The sequence below is a fragment of the Lepidochelys olivacea genome, assembly GCF_965140295.1.
Source record: "Lepidochelys olivacea isolate rLepOli2 genome assembly, chromosome: 21".
Taxonomy (NCBI): Eukaryota; Metazoa; Chordata; order Testudines; family Cheloniidae; genus Lepidochelys; species Lepidochelys olivacea.
The window spans coordinates 2,153,075-2,174,508 of record NC_140431.1 but is presented as its reverse complement, the minus strand read 5'-3'; the positions used below and the strand labels follow the sequence as shown (position 1 = coordinate 2,174,508).

At 56.1% G+C, this 21,434-nt stretch overlaps 1 protein-coding gene across 2 annotated transcripts; it reads right to left on the bottom strand.

Annotated features, from left to right (window-relative positions):
• Nucleotides 1–1,980: 1,980 nt before the first annotated feature.
• Nucleotides 1,981–19,693, bottom strand: PPM1J (protein phosphatase, Mg2+/Mn2+ dependent 1J; the record flags this gene model as incomplete). Of its 2 annotated transcripts, XM_084610927.1 has the most annotated exons (11): nucleotides 1,982–3,967; nucleotides 4,420–4,571; nucleotides 5,186–5,293; nucleotides 6,813–6,876; nucleotides 7,101–7,219; nucleotides 10,230–10,314; nucleotides 13,399–13,511; nucleotides 14,959–15,282; nucleotides 15,800–15,926; nucleotides 18,574–18,829; nucleotides 19,446–19,529. In XM_084610927.1, the coding sequence occupies 10 exons, from the start codon at nucleotides 18,582–18,584 to the stop codon at nucleotides 3,820–3,822; spliced, it is 1,251 nt and encodes a 416-aa protein (XP_084467053.1). In that variant the 3' UTR covers nucleotides 1,982–3,819. The 2 variants fall into 2 exon arrangements, with proteins under 2 accessions (XP_084467052.1, XP_084467053.1); XM_084610926.1 differs by lacking the exon at nucleotides 18,574–18,829 and having other exon boundaries at nucleotides 1,981–3,967; nucleotides 19,446–19,693.
• Nucleotides 19,694–21,434: the final 1,741 nt, after the last annotated feature.

Below are 21,434 nucleotides of genomic sequence, written 5' to 3'. Positions count from 1 at the left end.
GCTGGGGCAGGGTCCCTGCAGTGGCAGCATACAGCCCGCGCTGGGAAGCACGAGGAGCAGGCTCGGGAGTGCCCCAAGAGACGAATACGTTTTCCTTGTAAAGGCTCTTCTGATCCTAATGAATAGCCCATTAGCCAGATGTCAATCAGAGCCTGCCAGAAGCCTGGACTCCATCTAGCCCATTGATTTTGGCCGTGGGCTCTCCTTCAGAAAGTTTCTCTCAGTCAGATTCAGAGGCAGGAGCGGTGAGGGTGTTGTACTAAACACCACGGCTGCCCTCTAGTGCCCCGCTGCACACCACGCAGAGCTGCACTCCTGGTTCCTTACCTGGCACCTGCCCACCATGTTCTAGCTCACACAAGGTGGGCGAAGCACCAGGCTGACTGTGCAGTCGTGACGGTGCGTTCACCACAGAGGCGCTCTGGAGCTACGTGGGGTGAAGACGCACAGCCCCGGAAGGTCTGAGGAAGAATGAGGAGACCCCATTAAAGCCAGAGGCAAGTCTCAGAGGGCACGTCTACACGGCAGCCGGGACACACGGACTCAGGCTCGTTCTACGCAAGCCAGCATGCTAACAATAGCAGTGTAGACGTTACGGCTCAGGTGGCCGCTCAGGCGAGCTGCTTGAGTCCAAGCTCATCCGAACATGTGGGTCCAAACTCAGGGGGCCAGCCCCAGCCCCAACAACAACGTCACGCTGCTATTTCTAGCGTGCTTGCTCGAGTGGAGCTAGCATGAACCTGCCTACCTAGGCTTGGAGGCTGCTCCCAGCTGCAGCGTGGCCAGGGGGTAACAAGAAAAAGCCCTGCGAGAGCCATTACCGCTATAAGCTCAGCTCTTTATGGGTAAAGATCACAGGTCAGGATTTGACTGGGGCACTCGGCAGCTCTGAAAATCAGGCCACTCCTTTGGGTGCCCTGGCTTCAGGCACACCAGCTGCAAAATGCTGGTAAGAATCGGCCCCTCTCTCCTTGGGCGTGTTAGGTGAGCTGAGCGTACGCTGGGGCAGGCCCAGAGACAATCCCAGACACACAATTTAGTTGGCTTGACTAGCACACATTTCAAGAGACTCTCGTATTTCTCATTACTTGAGGTCAGCACTGCCCGTCTTGTTGGTGGCCCCATTACGCACGGGATGGGGGTCACCAATCTCACTCCACACCGCCCTCTGAGAAGGGCTGTAATGCACTAATACCCTAGACAGTATTCGAACCAGGCATGCCAGCATTGCAAGCTCTCAGGACCTGATCCAAAGCTCACTGAAGTCAGAGAAGCTATCCACTGACTTAAGAGCTTTGGATCAGGCCCTGGGTCCCAATTTCCTCTTCCAGCCAGGCCCCAGATTGTTTCAGAATTCACCTGCTCTTCAGTTCTAATCGGAGTCACCATCGGCAGAGATAGCCCAGCAAGACATCTGTCAGCCCAAGAGGGGCGTGAATAGCAGATGGAATACTAACCAAGAGAGTTCCTGTTCTCTTTGGGTTTTTTTGCAAATATTCCCCACAACAATAAAAAAGGAAGCCCTTGCCCACTTACAAATCAATCAGAAAAACATCCTAACTCCCTTTGGAGGCATGAGCAGTTTTCTGGACTCTGACTGCTGGGAATTTAGTGGGAAAGGTGCAACCAGCTGGAGAGTTCCAAGGGAACAACCAAAAGATTAAATTTCCAGAGAAATATACTTTGTCTTTACAAGCGCCAGGCAACGCGCTATGGAGCAACAGACTCAATCTCCCCACAATCGCACATGTAACATCCTGTCTCAGATGGCAGCTAATACCCAGTATTCTGTTTGCTAGCCCAGGGCAGCTAAGATACTCGTATCACATTTTGGGTTAAAAAACCAAACCAAACCAAACAAGAGGCTCTCAGAGCATCAGTAATTTGTTCTCTCTCCAGCTCCTGGATACACAAGAGAGTCAACTCCACTCCTCGGGTGTCATCCTGCCCACTTGAGGCGAGTCAGACTAACTGAGTAACTTTCACTTAGTCGGCACTAAAGAACAACACCTGACAATGGCAGTCAGTTGAAAATATGCACACATTGCTTGGCATCAGGGAAGGCAAAGTTCCACTCTTAGCATATGTGGAGTGGGGGAGGTTTTGCATGATCGGATCTTTGTGAACAAGGCAGAAGATACTGGCTCATAGAGGTCTGTCTGGGTATATTTGCTGGCAGCCCTGTAAACTACGCACAAGTGACTGGCTTTCAGGCAAGTCTCCTTCACCAAAGGCTCTGCAATGAAGACTTGGCAATGGGATTCCTGGTGGCATTCTTTATTTAAAAACACAGGTCTACACAGGGCGATCTAACGATCTCCTTCCAGCACAGGAACGTCAATAGATTAAACACTCCCTGGATGCCTTTTAGTTCCAACTAGGTGTACCCAGTTTATTTACATTTCACAAATTACGAGTTACAAACAACGTTCATCAGAAGGTGACACATCACGATAGTGCTTGGTGCTCCTGGCAGCAGCAGGACACGAGAAATAGTCAAAGTCAAAGTGTGCTTCAGAAACAGAGGGAATTTGCCCCATTTTTACCCTGGGACAGCCTTTTATAGATACACCCCTTCATCACACTCTGAGGAGACCCAGAAAATTCATGTCCCAGATCAGAGGTTTGCAGAACGTGTTGCTTTTACTAAATCAAGCATTCCGCAGGGCAGGGCAGAGCCCCAGCTCCAATCAGAATAGAGCTGGTCACGGCTCTGAGATTAATACAGGAAAGAAGGTGATTTGCTTTTTTTAGAGAAACACACAGCTTATTAATTATCCTTGGCTCTCAGCTAAGCACATGGATGCAGCATATTTAAATTGCAAGGTCTTTGGGGCAGGCCTGGTCTGTATTTTGAATAGAACTAAGCACCAAATTCATTACAGCTGGTGGGAAAATGGGATGAAAGTTTTGTGGACATTTCATCCCAGTGGTTTTCATTTAAATTTAAATTTGGAAATTTTCAGACCAGCTCTTCAATTAACAATAATTGGGCCGATCCCCTGCCTTGGCATCTGGGAACTCAACACTGGCCCAGGGTGCTAAAGCAGCTCTGGTGGAAGGTGCAGAGGACTAGCAGGGGCGGTACCAGCTCACGGGAGGCCCGCTTACATATATTTCCAAGTATTTATATAGTGCCCATCACCATGGTAACTGGGCGCCTGCTCTTCGTTACAAAGCTGAAACTAAGACACAGTAAGGGACTGAAGGCTGCATGACTGGCCAGATGGCAAGGGTGCTCAGCCACAGCCCCCACAGCACGGCTCCATCCCAGTGCTCTCTCTGGCAGGCGATTAGGCACTAGGACTGGACACGGGCACGTGGGAGCAGCAGCTAGGACGCAATGGTGCAGATCTCGAGGCGGGAGAAGGAAGGGTTTGCAGCCGGCAGCACGCACTCCCCCGGGTATGCTCCTCCCGCTAATCCGCACCATTCTCACATTACGAGAACCAGCCACCACAGTCCTGGGGGCTCTCTCCCATCCCTGCAGAGGACACTTTGAGCGCGGAGTCCTCTCGCAGGGACCAGGTCAGGTAGGGTTGGCTATGGGTGCTGGCATCAAAACAGTCCTGCCTTGATCTCCCCACCCCGAGGGCCCCAGATGGCTTTTCTATCACCAGCTGCTACGGCTCTAGGCTCTGCCCAGTGGCAGGGAAGCAGCAGGCGGAGAGGGGGGCGCGGGGGGAGGCTGGGGTTCCAGGGTTTCTTACTCCTCTTGTAGGAGAGGCAGGAAGCTGGTCAGGCAGCCCCTGTGCCCCCCACCCCAGGTCCTGGTCCCACGCCGACTGTAGCGGTGCCGTGCCCCGGGGCAGCTTGGCCTCATGTGTAATTGCCGGGGCCGCCCAGAGGAATCACGAAGACGGAGATGTCGTCTCCAGAACCCAGCTTGTCGTTGGCCAGCCGCCAGCCTCGCTCCTTCAGCACCCCCCTGGACCTCACCACCAGTTCACAGGCCGCCATGGTGTACCTGCAGCACCGCCGGGGACAGCCAACAGCGGCAGCCAGTCAGCAGCAAAGGCTCCCCCCGCCAGCCATTCACACTTGGGGCAGATCCCCCATCCTAGAGCCCCCTCCTGAGGCTGACTGTATGCCCTGATGGGAAAGGGGACGGGTGATGGGGGGGTGGGTCAAGCTCTATGGGAGAGGAGGGAGGAATACACTGCTCTCAGATGACCCCTCCTGCCCGCTCCAGTGCGCTGTGGGAAGCAGCATTCAGGGGCCCCCCCCGGGACACATGGCTGTGACCCGGTGCCTTTGAGGAGAGACAGCGGCAGGCTGTGGGAACAGTAGCCCGAAAGGGAATAATGGCGGCAAGCCGGGAGCGCTGGGCGTTTGGGACTGCCGGGTCCCGCGCCGCACTGCAGCCATCCCGCCCTCGCCTTCACTCCCGGGACAATACGCCTGGCCCCCTCGACTCACCTGCAGGGATCGTTCGGCTCATAGCCCATCAGCACTTCCGTGACCACGTCAGCCACCTCCCGGTCACTGGTCACGTCCCAGAGCCCGTCGGTGGCCAGGACCAGCACGTCGTCAGGGCAGTGTTCATACTGCGTCAGGTCATAAACTCTGACCTGGCGAGAGACAGGGGCTCAGCGCAAACCCCAGCCACTTGCTGCTGCTCTTCAGAAAGGGCCTGTCCAGCTCCTGCCCTGCCCTGTGTCACAGCACCATGCCCTGGCCCATCTCCTCCAGCCAGCATGCAGGGATCCCCAGGGTTCCCATCTCGCTGACTCTGAAAGCGACATCTCCCTGTCCCAGCTGGGCTCAGAAGGGCAGAGAGGAGGCAGAAGGGAGACCTAGCAAAGCACTGTCCTGCACACCCAGACAGGTGGCCCAGCTCCCCCTCTGTCCAGCAGGGACGGCAGCCCTGCCCTGCCTCACGGGGGCGGGGGGATAACTGACCTAAATGCTGCAAGGCGCTCAGCTGCCCTGATGATGGGGGCCAAAGGCAGACAGCTGGGCCCAGGGGCAGTGGCAGAGCTGCATGATGGGCCCAGCACTGGACTAACTGGGGCTGCGTAAGGGCAGGACAGAGGTGCCGCGGCAGAGCTCACGCGGTGCCAGCCCACGTGACCCTATCGCTAAAAGCCCCTCCCTGAGGTGAGCACTGAATTCGCTCACGTTACCCAGCACCGGCCACTGATGGTAACTCTGGGGAGGAGGACAGCAGGCCGGGCAAACTCACCTCAGGGACACAGGAGAGGAAAGGCTTGATGTAGATATTGGAGTTGTACACCTTGAGGTCGTGGTCTCCTAAGCCCCGCGTGACCCCAATTGTCGCCATCACCCGTGCCTGGCGGGAAAGCAAATCAAACAGCTTCACTGTCTGCTCCCCCTTGGCGCCAGGGAAACACACGCACGGAGGGTGCTGCAGTCAGTGCATCTGCAGGGGGCCCGAGTGGGCCCTTGGGCTCACTGGAGAAAACAGGGCTGGAATTTAAACCTTCAGAGACAGAAATCCCCTCACAACCCACCCACCGGCAGAAGTCAGACAAGAAGAGTCCCCCCATACCATTGCAGACTCTAATGTCCCAGCTCCATGCCTGGATTTCTATTACCCCTCTAAACTCCTGGCCTCCTGTTCAATGGGGATTGTGTCTGTATGACATCCTGTACCCCATGTTCACCACTTTTATATGGCTATGATATATTTCATATAAAGTTGGCCTTGTGAGCTAGCTATCATTTGAAAACTCATAGTCTACTGAACATCATTGCCCTGTTAAAATGTGTGTAACAACAGTGTGTGTAAAGCTATAAGATTTTACTATATGTTTGTTACTGAAATATGTTGTAATTCTGGGGAATGCCTACAGACTAGCTCCTCAGAGACAACAAAGGACTGGCCACAGTTGTTAGAAAATTATTAACTCCTGAAACAACCTTCCACCAGTAAGGGAGACTGTACATAAGGAATTTACAGGTCATCTCCAAGACGGCTCAAACTTCACATGCCTTTTAGGTGAATTTTAAATTTCTTGCCGACACCTTCTGTGTATTTCAAGTTTCATGTGCACAGGGGTCTGTTTTGCCTACCCCCGCACCCCGCTGGGGGTAATCCTCAAAGAGCGGAAAAAGGAATAAGAATGGAGAACTCACAACACACAAATTACCTCTCCTCCCCCATCTCAACTCAAGGCAGTAAGATCGCTTTAAAGACAAATGTGCATCATTGAACTGGGGGGAGTGGTCCTGGCCTGGAGGTTTTCCAGCCAGTCCAGACTGCTGAAAGCTTTTGGGTAAGATAAACCTTTTTGCTTTTAATCCTATTAGCCTTGGTAATATTTAGGAATTAGCTTGCATGTTTATCTTTTTATTTCTTTTGTAACCAACTCTGACTTTAATGCCTTATCACTTGTAAATCACTTAAAATCTATCTTCCTCTAGTTAATAAACTTGTTGTATTGTTTTATCTAAACCAGTGTGTTTGATTGAAGTGTTTGGGAAATCTCTACTCAGGACAACAGGACTGATGCATATTCATTACCCATTGTTGGAATGATGGACTAATCATGAGCTTGTACAGTCCAGTGGGCTACTGGACAGTACAAGATGCACATTTCTGGGGTGCACGGCTGGGACTGAGAAAGATGCGGATTTCACCCTGTATCTAGTCATGGCTGGCTGGGAGAGCATTCATGTATTCAACTGGGAGAGACTTTACATGGCAGTGGCTGGGAGCGAGCAGAGCCGGGAGGGGTGGCTGTTCGGACAGCAAAGCAGTGTAAAAGGCATCCCAGACTGGAGAGCTAAGGGGACACAGCAGTCCTGGGGAATGTCACAGTCTGTAACTCACAACCTGGGCACTTTACCTTTTTACCTTCTCCGTAGATAAGCGGAAACTTCAGGTCATCCTCTTCTATCCTTTTATAGGCCCTGGTTACAAACAGGGAGATGACCAGGTAAAGCTTACCAGCAGCACCTGGGCTGTTTTCAACAGAGCAGCTTGTGCCTGTCAGACACTCAGGCCCTGCCTATGCTAGAAAATCTGCTGGTGGCTGCCAACAGGTGCAGCTGAACCCACCCACGGGGGCCGGAGGGTCTAGGCAGCTAAGTCACAAGGCTGGCACAAAGCATAACAAGCAGGTCAGTGGCCTTACCAGCCGTTCATGTTCTGGTCTCTGTACAGCATCTTCTTCCCCAGCTCCTTGTGCTGAATTCTCCGTGGAAACTCGAGGTGCGTGAACTCATTCCCCAGCAGCTCAGGTCTCAAAAACCCCTAAGGGGAGAAAACAGCAGATTCAGCCACAAAACCCAGCAGCGCCTGATGCATGTGAACAACAGACACAGCCTGTGCCCCAGGCACGCAGCAGGGGCTATGCTGGAGAGGGAGCCCACAGTGCATCGTTCCCCAGCTCATTAAGACATCGGGCTTCGAGAGTGAAGGCAAACGTCCAGGCTGGGCTCCCGGGAACGCCAAACCCTTCTGCCCCCTGCAGCAAGGGTGCCGTGTGCTGGTCCCAAGGCAACACAGCTTGGGTGCCAACAGCCCTTTCTCCAGCTGCAGCTGCGCTGCCCTGTCTGATAAAAGTCTGACTGATGTCTGATGGCTTCCAATAAGCGTCCTGGAGAGGAGGGTTCTGATTTCACTGGGCTTGGGGTTCCCTGGGTCACTCCCCGGGATACAGCGAAAGGGCCAGACACCGCAAGGAAAGGGGCTGAAATAGCTTTTATTATTGGTGACAACAGCAACACATCTCACTGTGATTGGAAAGGCTGCCGGGCATCTTTCCAGGGCAGCCACCTCCCAGCGCTGCACCGGAAAGCCCCAGTTCCACGTGACACCAGAGCGCCTCCATGTAGTTCTGGGCACAAATGCCCCTCGTGATGTCAACGGGGGCTTTTGCCCATGCTGATCTGGAAAGGGCTTTGCAATAACTGACCCAGAGGGTCTGGCTGAAATATGCAAGAGAGAGAATTCAGGGGGAGGCTGAAATGCACCCGGGTCTGGTTCAGGTACCCAGAGGTCACCCGTGGGTTGCAATGGCGAGGTGGAGTAGGGCAAGAGACTGTCAGTCCACCAGCCTGAAATCGGAACTAGCAGAGACGAGAGAGGGGCATCGGGTACAGAAAGCAAACACTGGCCCAACTCAGCAACCTGCACCCAGGGCTCAGAGAGGGCCTCAAGTGAAAAGCAACAGGGAATGACTTCTCTTCTCTCAGCAGGAGCCTCCGTGCCATGATTAATGCCATGGCCTCTGCCAACCCTCCTGTTCGTTTGCCTAGACACAAGAGGAAATGCGGGGACTTAGACACTGAACTAGCCTCTGTGGGTGGTGCCACTGTCAACAATGTCCCACCATTTCTGAGTATTTCCTTGGACGTCTGAACACCGCCCACGTGAAGGTTCCCAACTGTTTCATTCTGCAAAGAGGGATCCCCTCAAGCACCCAATTCCCTTCCCACCCCACAGAACCTTTAGTCCTACATTTCTCCATGGGTCCGGGATGGTCTCTGGACCACAGAGTGAGAACCACTGCTCTAAACAAAGCCAATTTCCCCCTAGCAGACCCCTAGCAAATGAGTTGGCTGCCCAAGCTTACATGGGAATCTTCTGCATCAGCCTAGCTCTGAACCCACAGCAGTGGGGCAGGGCACTTTAACATGCAATTATCACGTTGCACCACAGAGTTCAGGGATAAGAGAGACCCAGTGCCGAGATGCAGGGAGGGACACGGGCTGGGGGGGATTCTAACAATGTTAGCAAATGCCAAATGACTTAGCAGAGGAAAAGATGAGAGCAGGAGGTAAGGGAATCCAGTGCAGAGCTGCAGACAATCTGCTGGAATCTGGAGCTGCAGACAATCTCTGCTGGAACTCTGAAATCTGCTGGAAGGAAGGCTCTTCCCAGGGGCTGTGTGTTCTATCTACAGGAACAGAAGTCAAACCGTGAAATAAATGCCCTCCATTTAACTTGTGTCATGGTTACAGCAGTTTCCTGCATTCTTATTAGGACACAAGGCCTACAAAAGGGCTTTGGCGGAAATCAATTCACCCCAGCCCATGGGGCAAATCTAGGGTTGATTTTCTGACTGCTCAGGTTTCACAGCCAATTGGAGAGACTACACTGCTGGGTGCAATTTCCTCCTTTCCAGGGCTGTTTGAAAACAGAGCTGAGGATAGGAAACCTCTTGGGGTTTTTCCAAGGTATAGTCTGAGCCAGGAGACATGTCCAGCAAAACCTCAGCTAACTTTCATGTCACCTTCTCCCTCCCACTCTCTGTGGGGGCGTTTCTTTACAACCCTATCAAGTTTCATTTTGCAGCAGGGTGATTTTTCCAAGGCAAACTGGAGAGAGAAGCTTTCAGGAACCACAAGAGCGATGCTCAGACTTGATCTGTTTTCCTAGTGCTGTGGCAGGCACCGGGGCGCAGAATCAAGACTCGGCATTAGCCCAGTCTCCCATCACCTGCTCCCCTAGAGGAGAACAATGGGGCCTGGGAACATGATGGACAAAGGGAGGGGCAATGTGTACTGACCAGGAGATGGCTGCTTTCACGGGGAACCAGACAACACTAAATAAATATCAGAGAGGCCTCGCCCTTCCCACCACTTGCCTCGGGCACGGCACATGGTCCATCTTACGCATTGGCTCTGTGCTGGCGCGAGGAGCCAGATCGCCAGCCCTGGGGAGCACTGCCCTCTCTATGCCCAGCGTGAACACAGAACAAGCCATAGAAAGGCACGCGCTCCCCACGCTGGCCTGCTGGGACCTAGGGGCGAGAGGGAGTTCAGTCTCCATGGCCCGTTCAGCCCTCGGCCTCTCTGTTGAGGCTGCTACACAAGGTTTGTCTGCACAAGAGGGAACAGGCGGAGACCACTGACTTGCTCCCAGGGGTCCCCGGACAGCTCTGAGTCAGCTTAACTGCCAACCTGGCCTGGACCCAGTGCCCTAGAGGGTAAACACCTCACATGCCATTCCCCAACCCCCGAGGCAGTCCGACGTGGGGCTGGAATGGAACTAATGAGGCCCCACTTCTCATTCCCAACCCCCCATCCAGGCCCGTCAAACTGCACCTATTTCACAATCTGGGGCAGATGGAAACCGCTGCTGATTCACCTGCGGGGTTGTATTTAGCGAACAAACCACACAAGTGATCTCAGTGCGGCTTTTCCCAGCAGCACAACTGCCCGGAGAGCTGCCCGGCTCATTGGTTTACAGACCCAGAAGCTCAGCGGTAGGGGAGGCGGGTTAGAAGGAATCCGACAAGAAGAAAGTTCTTTCTTACTAAAACCTGTAGCCTCTGCCTCTCTGTTTCGGGAGTAAATTCCCTGGACATTGGGATGATTTCCCCGTTACGGATGATAATGGCCCTGCAATGAAACACGGAAGGATGAGATTAGTGAGAAAGGGAAAGCGGCTGCTCTCATTTCACAGCTACGGGAAGAACATTGCCATGGGCTCCCTCCAGATCTGCCGGAGGCTCCTGGTTTATTTACTACACAGCACACCTTTGAGGAGCGGGGCATCTCACACTGTCCATTCACCATCGGGTATTTTTGTATCTGCTGTTCAGATTCCACCAGCCCTGAGCTGAAGAATCACTTGCAGGCTACACGACTGCGATTCCCCCGAAGCTACTATTGGGAGAGCCAGGCACGGGGGACGCAGTCTGCCTCAGGAAGACCATAGAGGTCAAAAAATAAAAAGTAGAAAGCGGGACAGAGAAAATAATCTAGGTGGAAAGTGGAGCAGAGAGAAAAATGAGTGGAGGTTGGCTGTGTGAACAGGATCTGCGTTAAGGTCACGGAGGCATCGTGAAGAAGAGAGCGGGACAGGGAACATGCAGAACTCCTTGGCCATTCACAGACAGGGTGCGCAGGAAATATTATCCAGTGTTACTGGTTCACTGCCAGTGCGGTGCAAGGCAGGATGGGTTGTTCAGTGGATATGTAAAAAAAGCTGCTCACGGCACTTGGCTAGAGGTTACCAAGTGCAGCCAAGGTCCCTGGGCGTCTGTGGCCTGGCTGGATCTCCGGCTTTCACTGCTCTCTATGGCAGCGGGGTCTCCTCCACGCACCGTGCGACTGCTGCAGGCACCCCTGGGGCCCGCTCGGTCTTTGCTTCCCTGACCAGAGGTAAAGCAGAGACCCCGACTCGGTTGCCGCCGTCTCTCGGGAAGGATCCCAGCGTCGCCGGCCAATGGATGAGAAGCGGCTGGTCGACATTACGGGGCCGGGACAGTGGCTGTGGGGGGTCGGCGCTCACTTATGCGGCAGGCTCTAGCCCCTGTGCGTGCTCCGAGCCACAGCCACTGATCAGCCGCCTCACGGTCCTTGTGCTGTATCCAGCTGTTGGCTCAGACTGCAAGCTCCTTAGGGGAAGGGCTGTCCTTTCACTACATGTCAGCGCTCAGTCCCTAGCACGATGGGGCTCGACCCCCACCTGGGGCTTCCCTCGCTTCTGCAACAGAAGCGGCACCAAGAACCACCCCCAGCCATTGCCCCGTGAAGCCAGTGTTATGCTAGTGCCTGGGCAGGGACGGCTACAGGAGAGAGAGATGGGCTCTACTCTGCCTCGTGCCTCCCCAGCAGGACCCTTAGCTGACTTCCCCCGGCGCGGTTGCCTCTGTTCCTGGCCAGGAAGAACACAGCCCACTTCTCGGCCGGCAGGGTGAGCCTGCGGCTCCAGCAGCTGGGTGCGCGTGGGGGGAATTCCTCGTTTAACCGAGCCCCCTGGACACAGCTGAACGTGGGAGCCCAGAGCGGCATGTTAGGTCAGTTCCCAGAAGCCGCACTCCAATAGGGACACAAGAGATGGGGGTCTTCCGGCCTAGCTGGGTCTCTCCATCTGGGTCACTTTGCCCAGACCCACGCATGGGACAGCGGCTGGCAGCACGGGGAGGAGCTCGTGAGAGGCCTGCGGAGGCCACTGGAAGCTGGTGGAGATGACACTGATGCCTGCTCTCTCCAGCTGCCCGTGGCCGTGACAGAAGATGCTTCCTCCGTTTGGCTCGGAGCATCTTCCATGCAACACACTGCAGCGCAGGCCTCGACAGCAAGGCAGAGCTCACACTGACGACAGCCACAGCCTGGCCTACTCCTCCGCCTGGGTGCATTTCCTAGCCGGTGGCCAACTGAGAGCTTCACGAGACACTCTCCAGACTGGTGGCCCCGCCTCCCCCCAGCTTCATCAGCCGGGAGCGCCATGCACACCCTCATTCCACTTGCTCCTACAGCGGCTCAGCTGGGAGTGCAACACCACTACACAGGGCACCCAGTTCACACCCCCGACCTCCAACCAACACATTCCACCAACACCCACATTTGCGGGGGTGACATTTATGCAAGGGGCTAAAATTTTCAAAAGTGCCTAAGTGACTGAGGTGCCTAAATTCCATTGGTTTCCACTAGTAGTTAAGCACCTAAGTCACATAGGTGACTTTGTAAATAAGAGTTACATTGCAAGTGCCTAAGGGCTTATTACACACAGCTTTTGAACCACTTAACTATCACCCCCCACCCCTCCCAGCAACCAAAATAGTTACAAGGGTACAAAAAGTGCACGCACCCCTGGGCTGACACACAGGGCTCATCTACACTGCAATACAATACGCATGGCACAGCCGTGGCTGGGCTGGCTCGGGCAGTGGGGCTGTTGGGGCTCAGGCTGGACTCCGGGCTCCGAGACCCCACAACAAGGGTGGTGTCAGAGCCCGGGGTCAAGCCTGACCCCCAACGGCCACGCGGCAAGTTTTAGCCTCTGGGCTCGGAGGCTCAGTGTTGCCAGTTTTTCCTTGTGGTGGAGGTACATCTCCCCCCAGGGGGATTTTCACGCCCCTACAGCCAGCTCCGGAGTGAAATGCAAGTCAGGCCTGGAGTCCGATGGAGCACAATACGTGGGCCACACAGCAGAAAGGTCTGTTAGGAAATATTGCTCGGGGAAGAGAAGAGCTCACTGCAGTGGGGTCCCCACTCCGCCCCGTCTTTAATCACACACAAGATACTGCCAAGGAAGGTGTCTGGAGCTTAAGGAATCAAACCCCGAGTTAAAGGAGGCAATTCTGCACTACCCGAGTGCCCCGGGCCAATGGGCGGACAGCAGCATTCATTCCTTCAGGGCTGCTCTGAACGCCACCATTACCTACAGCTCTGGACAGCGTGCGATTGAAGCATCCCTGTGAAAGTGCACGAACCTGCAGTTTACAGCTGTGTATGGAGGCATGCAGGGCAGCACCCTCACCAGCCCCAGGCTTCGGGATCCATACCTTTTACGGGCACGTTTATTCCCTCGATCAGTCAGTGACTGGGTTCTGGGGGGGGGATCAGACCCATTTCCAGCGGGCAGCAAAGGAGTCTCAGCCCATAGTCACTCTGTGACTGGAGCTGCCATGCCCCGGCCAGGGGAGGGAGCCCTGGGCCAGACGCTGGCCCCTGTACACACTCGCTCTCTCCTACCTACTGTCACCTGCGTTTGCCACGTAGACTTTCCCCAGGAGGTAAACCACAGCTAGGACGCAGCAGCCTCCCGCCACGAGCCGGGTCGTCTGCTCCCGCTCAATCTGCTCATCCTGAGGAGACAGACAGCAAGACGGACCCATAGATGGAGGCAGCTCAAAGATGCCGAGACGTCAGCCGGGCTCTTCTAGGCGGGCTGCTGAACCAGACAGCGGGTGGGAAATACCCGTACACATGGAGCAGGGGTTACCACTGCAACAGGCCCTCCAGCATGCCCTCTGCTGGGCAAGGGCCCCCCCCAGCGCCAATCCGCCCTCCCCCGTATGCTGGTGGCTCTACGGCCTGAACACCCTTGCTGTTCTGTCATGTCTCCCTGGTTAATTCCTCATTCTGCCCTCTCAGCCTCCTGACCCTGGGAGATGCGTGTCCTGTCCCCTCCCTATCCCGAACCTCTGCTCTGCCACAGCCAGGAGCAGCAGCGAGAGGGTTAACGCCAGATCCTCCTCTCCCTTAGCGATTGCACCCTCATTCACCTGGGGGGGCACCTCTGCCAGCCCTGTGCCTGCTTCTGGGTGCATGAGGTCAGTCCTGCCTGCCCCACACGCACACGGGACACTTGTCACTGCACCTGGGGCCCCTGTCGAGGCAAAATAAAGTGCCTGGCAGGCTAACGCACTGGCAAAGCTCTCAGCACCAGCGGGGGTTAGCAAAGACAGGGTCAGGCTCCTGAGTCCAGAGATTGCAGCTAGCCAAGCACATGCCTTAGCAGACCAAAATAGCCCTCTCCTGTCCCGTCAGCACGATGGTTACTAAAGGAAATGAGCATACATTGCAGCTGGAACGCAGCTGCCCAGCCAGGGCCAGGGCACATCCCCTTGCCTGATCCCAGGGGCTCCAGCCAGCCAGCACTGGACACAAGACGCCCGTGGCTCTCCCGGGGGCAGGCTGGGGAGAGACGAGTCCTGCAGAGAGTGGCTTCCCTCAGCCTGCTGGGGGCTTGGGAAAGCAGCAGCAAAGAAAAAACAGCCCGGGAGCCCCCCCTCCTTCTCCCCCTCCTCCTGCTCCCTTGGGTGCCGTGAGGCAGTCTCCGTGTGAGAGAAATGACACATCAGCCTCCCTCCCGCCGCGGGCCTCAATGCTTCCTGTTGCTAATGGTGACGAACAGGACGTGGCATCGCACGGCGCGGTGGGAGAAGCTGATCTCACGTGGCACAACCCCTGAGCAGAGCACCTCCAGCAAGGGGGTGCCAACCTGCACCCAGTGCAGACTGTGGGGGAGGAGGCCAGGCTTGGGGAGAGCAAGGAACACTCGGAGGGAACTTTCCTCCTCCCTGTTGTAACTGTGGATGCGCTCATTAGCCCCAGACATGCCTAATCCTTTCTGGCATCCTGCTGAGCTCCTGGCTTCAGTGATCTGTGTGGCAGTGAGTTCCACAGGCTAACTGTGCCATGTATGTTGTGGGGAGGAGAGGTTGACAGGCATTTCCTCCTCTGACAGTTCTCTACCCAACTCCTCCCCTTCCACCTTCTGCTCTGGGACTGCACACTCCCCCAGCTCACCATCCGCTTGAAGGCGTTCTCGATCGCGCCAATCACCAGGCTTTCACAAGAGACTGCCTTCTCCAGGTGGAATCGGGGCAGGGCATCGTTGGGGAGCTCTGCATCTGCTTCTGCAAGGGGGGCCCGGTTCCGCTCAGCCGGGAGCACCCGGGAATCGCTCGGAAGGCAGAGTGGGGGAGGGGAAGAGTCCTGTAGGATATCCACCAGGTCCCTGAGCTGGTCCGAGATGTGAAGGTGAAGCAGCTTGGATGCCATGACAGCAGCACCACTGCCAGCGTGGCCGTCAAACAAGCCCCAGTAGTGGAAGCAAAGGCCCCCCCTGCCCTGTTGGGAGAAATGGGACGGTTAAGGGAATTCCCCTGGGAGTAAAACCAGGGGAAGAGAGGGTGGGCCCAGCTGAGCAGGAAGGTTAGTGTCACCGGGCTGGGCTTGGCTTGCCCAGGGCACCGATCCCAGGACGGAAGGCCTGTTGGCCTTCAGTGTCAGTTCTAATCCAGCCCACGAGGGGACTGACCAAGCTGGCTGCTCAGTGACTTGTGCCAGATCGATTAATTGGTGGCTTCAGGGCAGTTCCTTGCCACAGGCGGCCCCTTCCCCTAAGTGGCAGGTTCCGCAGCGAGGCCAAGCACTGAATGGACTGAAATCCAATCGCACCCCAGAGGGGCCCAGGCCAGTGTGACCTCCCCTGTCCGTACACGCAGCGGATGGAATTTTGCATGTGTGTTTCCAAAGCCATTTTGCCTGGACCATGGCAGGAGCAGGGCGTGGAGCAAAGAGAGTCAGCATAAGAATTACAGGAAGCCCTGCCAGGGTCCTGGCCTCCATGGTTTACACTGCTCACCCCCTCCGCTTCCCCTGTGCATCCCTTAGGAGCTGGGTTACACCTCGGACTGCATCGCCTGTCCACCAGCACCACCTCACAGCAGGCTTGATCCTCATTGTGCTGGCTCTTCCCAGCATTTATCACCCTAGGGGGACGGAAAGAGATGAAAGAGACAATGATTTGGGACGAACACTCCATTTATCAGTGGATTTCACTCTGTGACTGCAGAGAGACACGGCAAGCGCCAGCCAGTCCTTCACTCGCCCTGGTTTACAGCATGCAGAGAACAACTGCCCACCGAGACCAGCTAGCTCACGTGGCATGCTGTTCCTTCCTCACAAAGCTTCTGACTCAGAACCTGCTAAAGCCTTGGTTGCAGTCATGCAAGATACACATACCAAGTCTTGCAGCCACAGGTCCTCTGCTAATCGGTGAGGTCACATTCCAGTATGTGCCAAAATCCTCAGTGCCCCACAGAAAGCCTGGTTTGCTTAAGCAGAAATGGGCAGGCAAGATGTACCAGCAGAAACTTTTGCAAACAGAGTGACATTAACTAATTAATCCCCCCTTGCTAAGCAAATTTCAGATCTCGATTGCAAAACTTCCTTTGTGGGAGGAAGTTGTAGATATGCAAAACAAGAAGTGCTCTTTAGGCAGAAGCTCTTCAAGTGGTTTATAGGGAAGGAATGCTGTCACATGGAGAAGCAGTCAGAGCTAAACTTAAGGGTGCTTTTAACGAGTTCCTCTAATATTCTGAAAGGTTCCTACTTCTGAGAACTCAAGTGCAGGGTTTTCTATTCCCATTACCGCACTGGAGCAAGTGACATTTCAAAGAGTTCAGAAGTTGGAAAGAAACCCAGAAAAACCCATCCAAGCTTTGGCTTGTTCCCATCACAAATTGTGAGCAAAAAAAGCCCAACTGTGTGTAAACAAATGAGAAAGATGGTCATTTCAGAACTATAATAATGCCAAAGTCCGAGACAGTGACTGCTGTTTATTATAGTGAAACAGCACCACCAGGGGCCACCTCTGCAATATATCATCTTATAAAAATATCTTACCGCTTCTCCAAGATTTCCAGTAAATTTTTCCCCACTCTTTAATTAAAGACAAATTTCTACTAGATGACAGATCTTTGCTTGTCCTTGGGGTGGTCACTTGAAGGTAGGTTTCACTGTAATACCCTATAGGGAAGTGATGTTTCTGACAATATTTGTTATTGAAGAACAATCACAGAGTTGTGTGCAGCGCTGCCAGGAGAGAAAGGAAAATAGGGAGTGCTTGGAAAATCCAGGTCCAGAAAACTAGCCCTGACAGCACGTACCACTGTGAAAAGCAGCACAGCAGACACCAGACCAAAGACACACTGAAATGAACCCCTGATTGTCTAAGGTCCTTGACACAAGTAAGATACACCTCCTCCCGGCCTCTCTCCCACCTTAAAAGGAAGCCTTTGCAAAGAATTCCCCATTAAGTCTAGTTTTTACCCACTTCATGGTTGGCATTTCAGAAGTCTCAGGGCCGGCTACAGGATGGAGGTAACAAAGCCAAAAAAAGGCCAGGCTGCGGGAGGGTCCCTTGTGCCCCTCCCAAGGAGCTGAAGTGACTTGACTGGCCTCACATCTCTGGAAATGGGCCAGGTAATACAGCCAAGTTAGCTTAGGGGGCCTCTCCTGCTCCCAACGAGCCTGTCAGGAGCAGGTCTTTAAAGAGGAAGTGTGAAGCTGCCTCTTCCCAGGAGCAAGGTTCAAGTCCGCTCAGTCGCTCTGAGCCTCAGTTCCCCATCTGTGAAAAGGACAGTGTGAGCTACATCCAGAAAACACGTGAAAGATTGAGAGGCACTTGGATACCGCAATAGCAGGGGTACGTATCCAGCCGACGGAAGGGCAAAACAAAAGCCCAAACAGCACAGCCTGGCTCCTCTCAAATCTACGTTTGACTTTGTCTTCGGGCCAGGTTCCAACACCCTTATTCACACTGAATAACACCGTACTCTGCGAGTCACCCCACTATGGCCAATGTGACTGCTCACCTGCAGAAAGTTCAGCTAAGAGGTAAGTCTTTGTAGGTCTGGGGCTAAAGACACTATTCAGTGGGAGGGCAGCACGCACTGGCCCATCAGGTTTGCTGCCCTGCAGAAGGTATTTGTTTCACCTACGCAGGTACACAGGTAAGCCAATAATAATCCACTTAAAAGGAAAACAGAACCTGTGCCTTCCAGGACTGGCACCAAATGGAACCAGAGTCAGCACTTGACCCTTGGCCAACTAGATGATACTTACAGCAGACATTATCTCAGGGCTGAGCCCCAGTAACCTTTGCTGCCCTGCAAGGACAGAGTGTCAAAAGACCTTAGGGAACCTCCATGGACTTGTGATGGAATGAGAACAGAGCTTCCCTTTAGCTATACCACAGGTTCGAAACTGCAAGGGAGGAAAGGAAAGTGGACAGACATCTCTAAGGCAGTACGGACCTCTGCCTTACTCCAGCTCAGCTAATACAAAAAATATTGCTAAAAATGAAACTCCCACATTGTAGACTCTCTGGGAGAGGAATCCCCTTTGCATTCTGTGAGCACAGAGCCCCCAGCTCTATGGGGCCTGTCGGCAGTATGGCAATTGTACCACCGAACGATGTGCAGCCATTCATTGTACAGTTTACACATCAGGGCTCTAGAAATATAAAATCCTCCGGTTAATGGCAAGAGGGAAGCTGGCCACAACACAGTTGTGATCCTGCAAACAGGCTTCCCTGTTCACTCATGTTTCTGTGCTTAGACTCACTTCACTCACCAATTACTCATGTGCGTAAGCGTCTGCAGCTTCTGCAGAACGCTGCCTCCAGCTAAATGTCTGGCTCTGACCTGCGACAGGCTTTGGAGATGCTAAGCACCACACAGTGACTGCACAGGGTGGCCACGCAGTAGATAAGCCGGGGAAGGTGAGCGCCCTTGGAGAGGTAAACACCGCTGCATGCTTGGCTCTGCTTTCCCCGCGTGGAGCAGATGGGAGCAAGGCGAAGGGCTGCTGTTTGCACAAGGCGAGACCCCTGGGGCAGGAACAAGGGAGCTATTCAGGGCCTAGGTGCTGGAACTAGGGGTGCGAACCCCCTGGCTTGAAGTGGATTCCATCCCACCCAGGGCTTACTTTGGTTCAATGACTCTCAGCACCCCACTATACAGATAGTCCAGGACCCCCGACTCAGGGTCCCAGACTAAGTCAGGGGGACCCTCTCCCGACAGGGATCCTGCGGGGGGCGTCAGGCACCGCAGCGCCCCTAGGCTGGATACCCCACCGCGCCTGGGTCCCGTCCCGGCGGCAGCGCCTGAGCAAACCACCACCCGCCTCGGCCCCTGGGCAGCTGCACCCACGGGCGTGCCCCGGGCACCGGCAGGGCCCCGCTGCGGGGCCTTCTCCCGCCACCCCCGGCCACCGAGCCCCGCAGGAGCCGGAGCCGGGGCCGGGGCGCTGCCGGCTGCGGCGGGTCCATCACACGGGGGGTCGCGTCTCGGACCCCCCGGGGACCCCCCTGCCCGGGCAGCCCGCGCCGGGGCCGGGCAGGGGGAGCGGAGCGCCCCGGGCGGGCAGGTCGGTGCCCCCGCCGCCCTGGGACCCGCCCCCCGGCTCAGCGCCCGGCCCGCGCCCCCCGGCGCCCCGCGGCTCACTCGGCGTAGCCGGTGCTCCAGGGCAGGCGGCGGCGGGTCTCCCGGGGGCTCTGCACGGCTCTGCCCGCGTGATCGCCCGCCCGCCGCAGCTCCTCGGCGCTGAGCTGCAGGAAGGCCGGTCTGGAGAAGCCGCCGCCCGCGGGCGGCCCCCGGGGCGGCGCAGGCGAGTCCCGCGGGGGCTGCGCGGCGGGCGCGGGGCCCGGGCCCCCCACCAGCTGCGCCACCGCCGTGCGCACCCTGCCCAGCATGCTGCCTCCGGCGGGCCGCGCCGCTGGGGCCGCCCGGCTCCGCTCCCCGCCTCCCCGCCCACGGGCCGGCCCCGCCCCGCCCCGCTCCGCCCAGCAACCCCAGAGACCACCCCACCCCCCCGAACCCCTTCACTGACCCCCCTCCAGCACCCCGACCCCCTGCACTCCTTCCCTGACCCCCCTCCAGCACCCCAAAACCCCCGCCACCCCTTCACTGCCCCCTCCAGCACCCCAAAACTCCCTCCACCCCTTCACTGCCCCCTCCAGCACCCTGACCCCCTGCACTCCTTCACTGACCCCCCTCCAGCACCCCAAAACCCCCTCCACCCCTTCACTGACCCCTCCAGCACCCCAAAACCCCCTCCACCCCTTCACTGACCCCCCTCCAGCACCCCGACCTCCTGCACTCCTTCCCTGACCCCCCTCCAGCACCCCAAAACCCCCTCCACCCCTTCACTGACCCCCCTCCAGCACCCCGAACCCCCCGCACCTCTTCCCTGACCCCCCTCCAGCACCCCGACCCCCTGCATTCCTTCACTGACCCCCCTCCAGCACCCCAAAACCCCCTCCACCCCTTCACTGCCCCCTCCAGCACCCCAAAACCCCCGCCACCCCTTCACTGACCCCCCTCCAGCACCCCGACCCCCTGCATTCCTTCACTGACCCCCCTCCAGCACCCCAAAACCCCCACCACCCCTTCACTGCCCCCTCCAGCACCCCGACCCCCTGCACCTCTTCCCTGACCCCCCTCCAGCACCCCGAACCCCCCGAACCCCTTCACTGACCCCCCTCCAGCACCCTGAACCCCCCGCACCTCTTCCCTGACCCCCCTCCAGCACCCCGACCCCCTGCACTCCTTCACTGACCCCCCTCCAGCACCCCAAAACCCCCTCCACCCCTTCACTGCCCCCTCCAGCACCCCGACCCCCTGCACTCCTTCACTGACCCCCTCCAGCACCCCGAACCCCCCGCACCTCTTCCCTGTCCCCTCCAGCACCCTGAACCCCCCGCACCTCTTCCCTGACCCCCCCTCCAGCACCCCGACCCCCCGAACCCCTTCCCTGACCCCCCTCCAGCATCCCGAACCCCCCGCACCTCTTCCCTGACCCCCCTCCAGCACCCCGACCCCCTGCACTCCTTCACTGACCCCCCTCCAGCACCCCAAAACCCCCGCCACCCGTTCACTGCCCTCTCCAGCACCCCAAGCCCCCCGCACCTCTTCCCTGACCCCCCTCCAGCACCCCAACCGCCCTGCACTCCTACACTAACCCCCGTCCAGCACCCCAAAACCCCCTGCACCCCTTCCCTGATCCCCTTCCAGCACCCCAAAACCCCCTGCATCCCTTCACCGACCCCCTCCAATACCCCAAACCCCCCTGCATCCCGCTGCCCCCTCCAGCACCCACTGCACCCCTTCACTGACCCCTCCAGCACCCCAAACCCCCATGCACAAGAGGAACAGTGACATTTGGTGTGGAGGACATTAGAAATTATGAGCTATGTTATGTCCCCTAGCCCAGTGGCTCTCCACCTTTCCAGACGACTGTACCCCTTTCAGGAATCTGATTTGTCTTGCATACCCCAAGTTTCACCTCACTCAAAAACAACTTGCTTACAAAACCAAACATTAAAAAAATAAGTGTCACAACACACTGTTACTGACAAATGGCTTGTGTTCTCATTTGGACCATGTAATTATAAAATAAATCAAGTGGAATATAAATATTGTACTGACATTTCA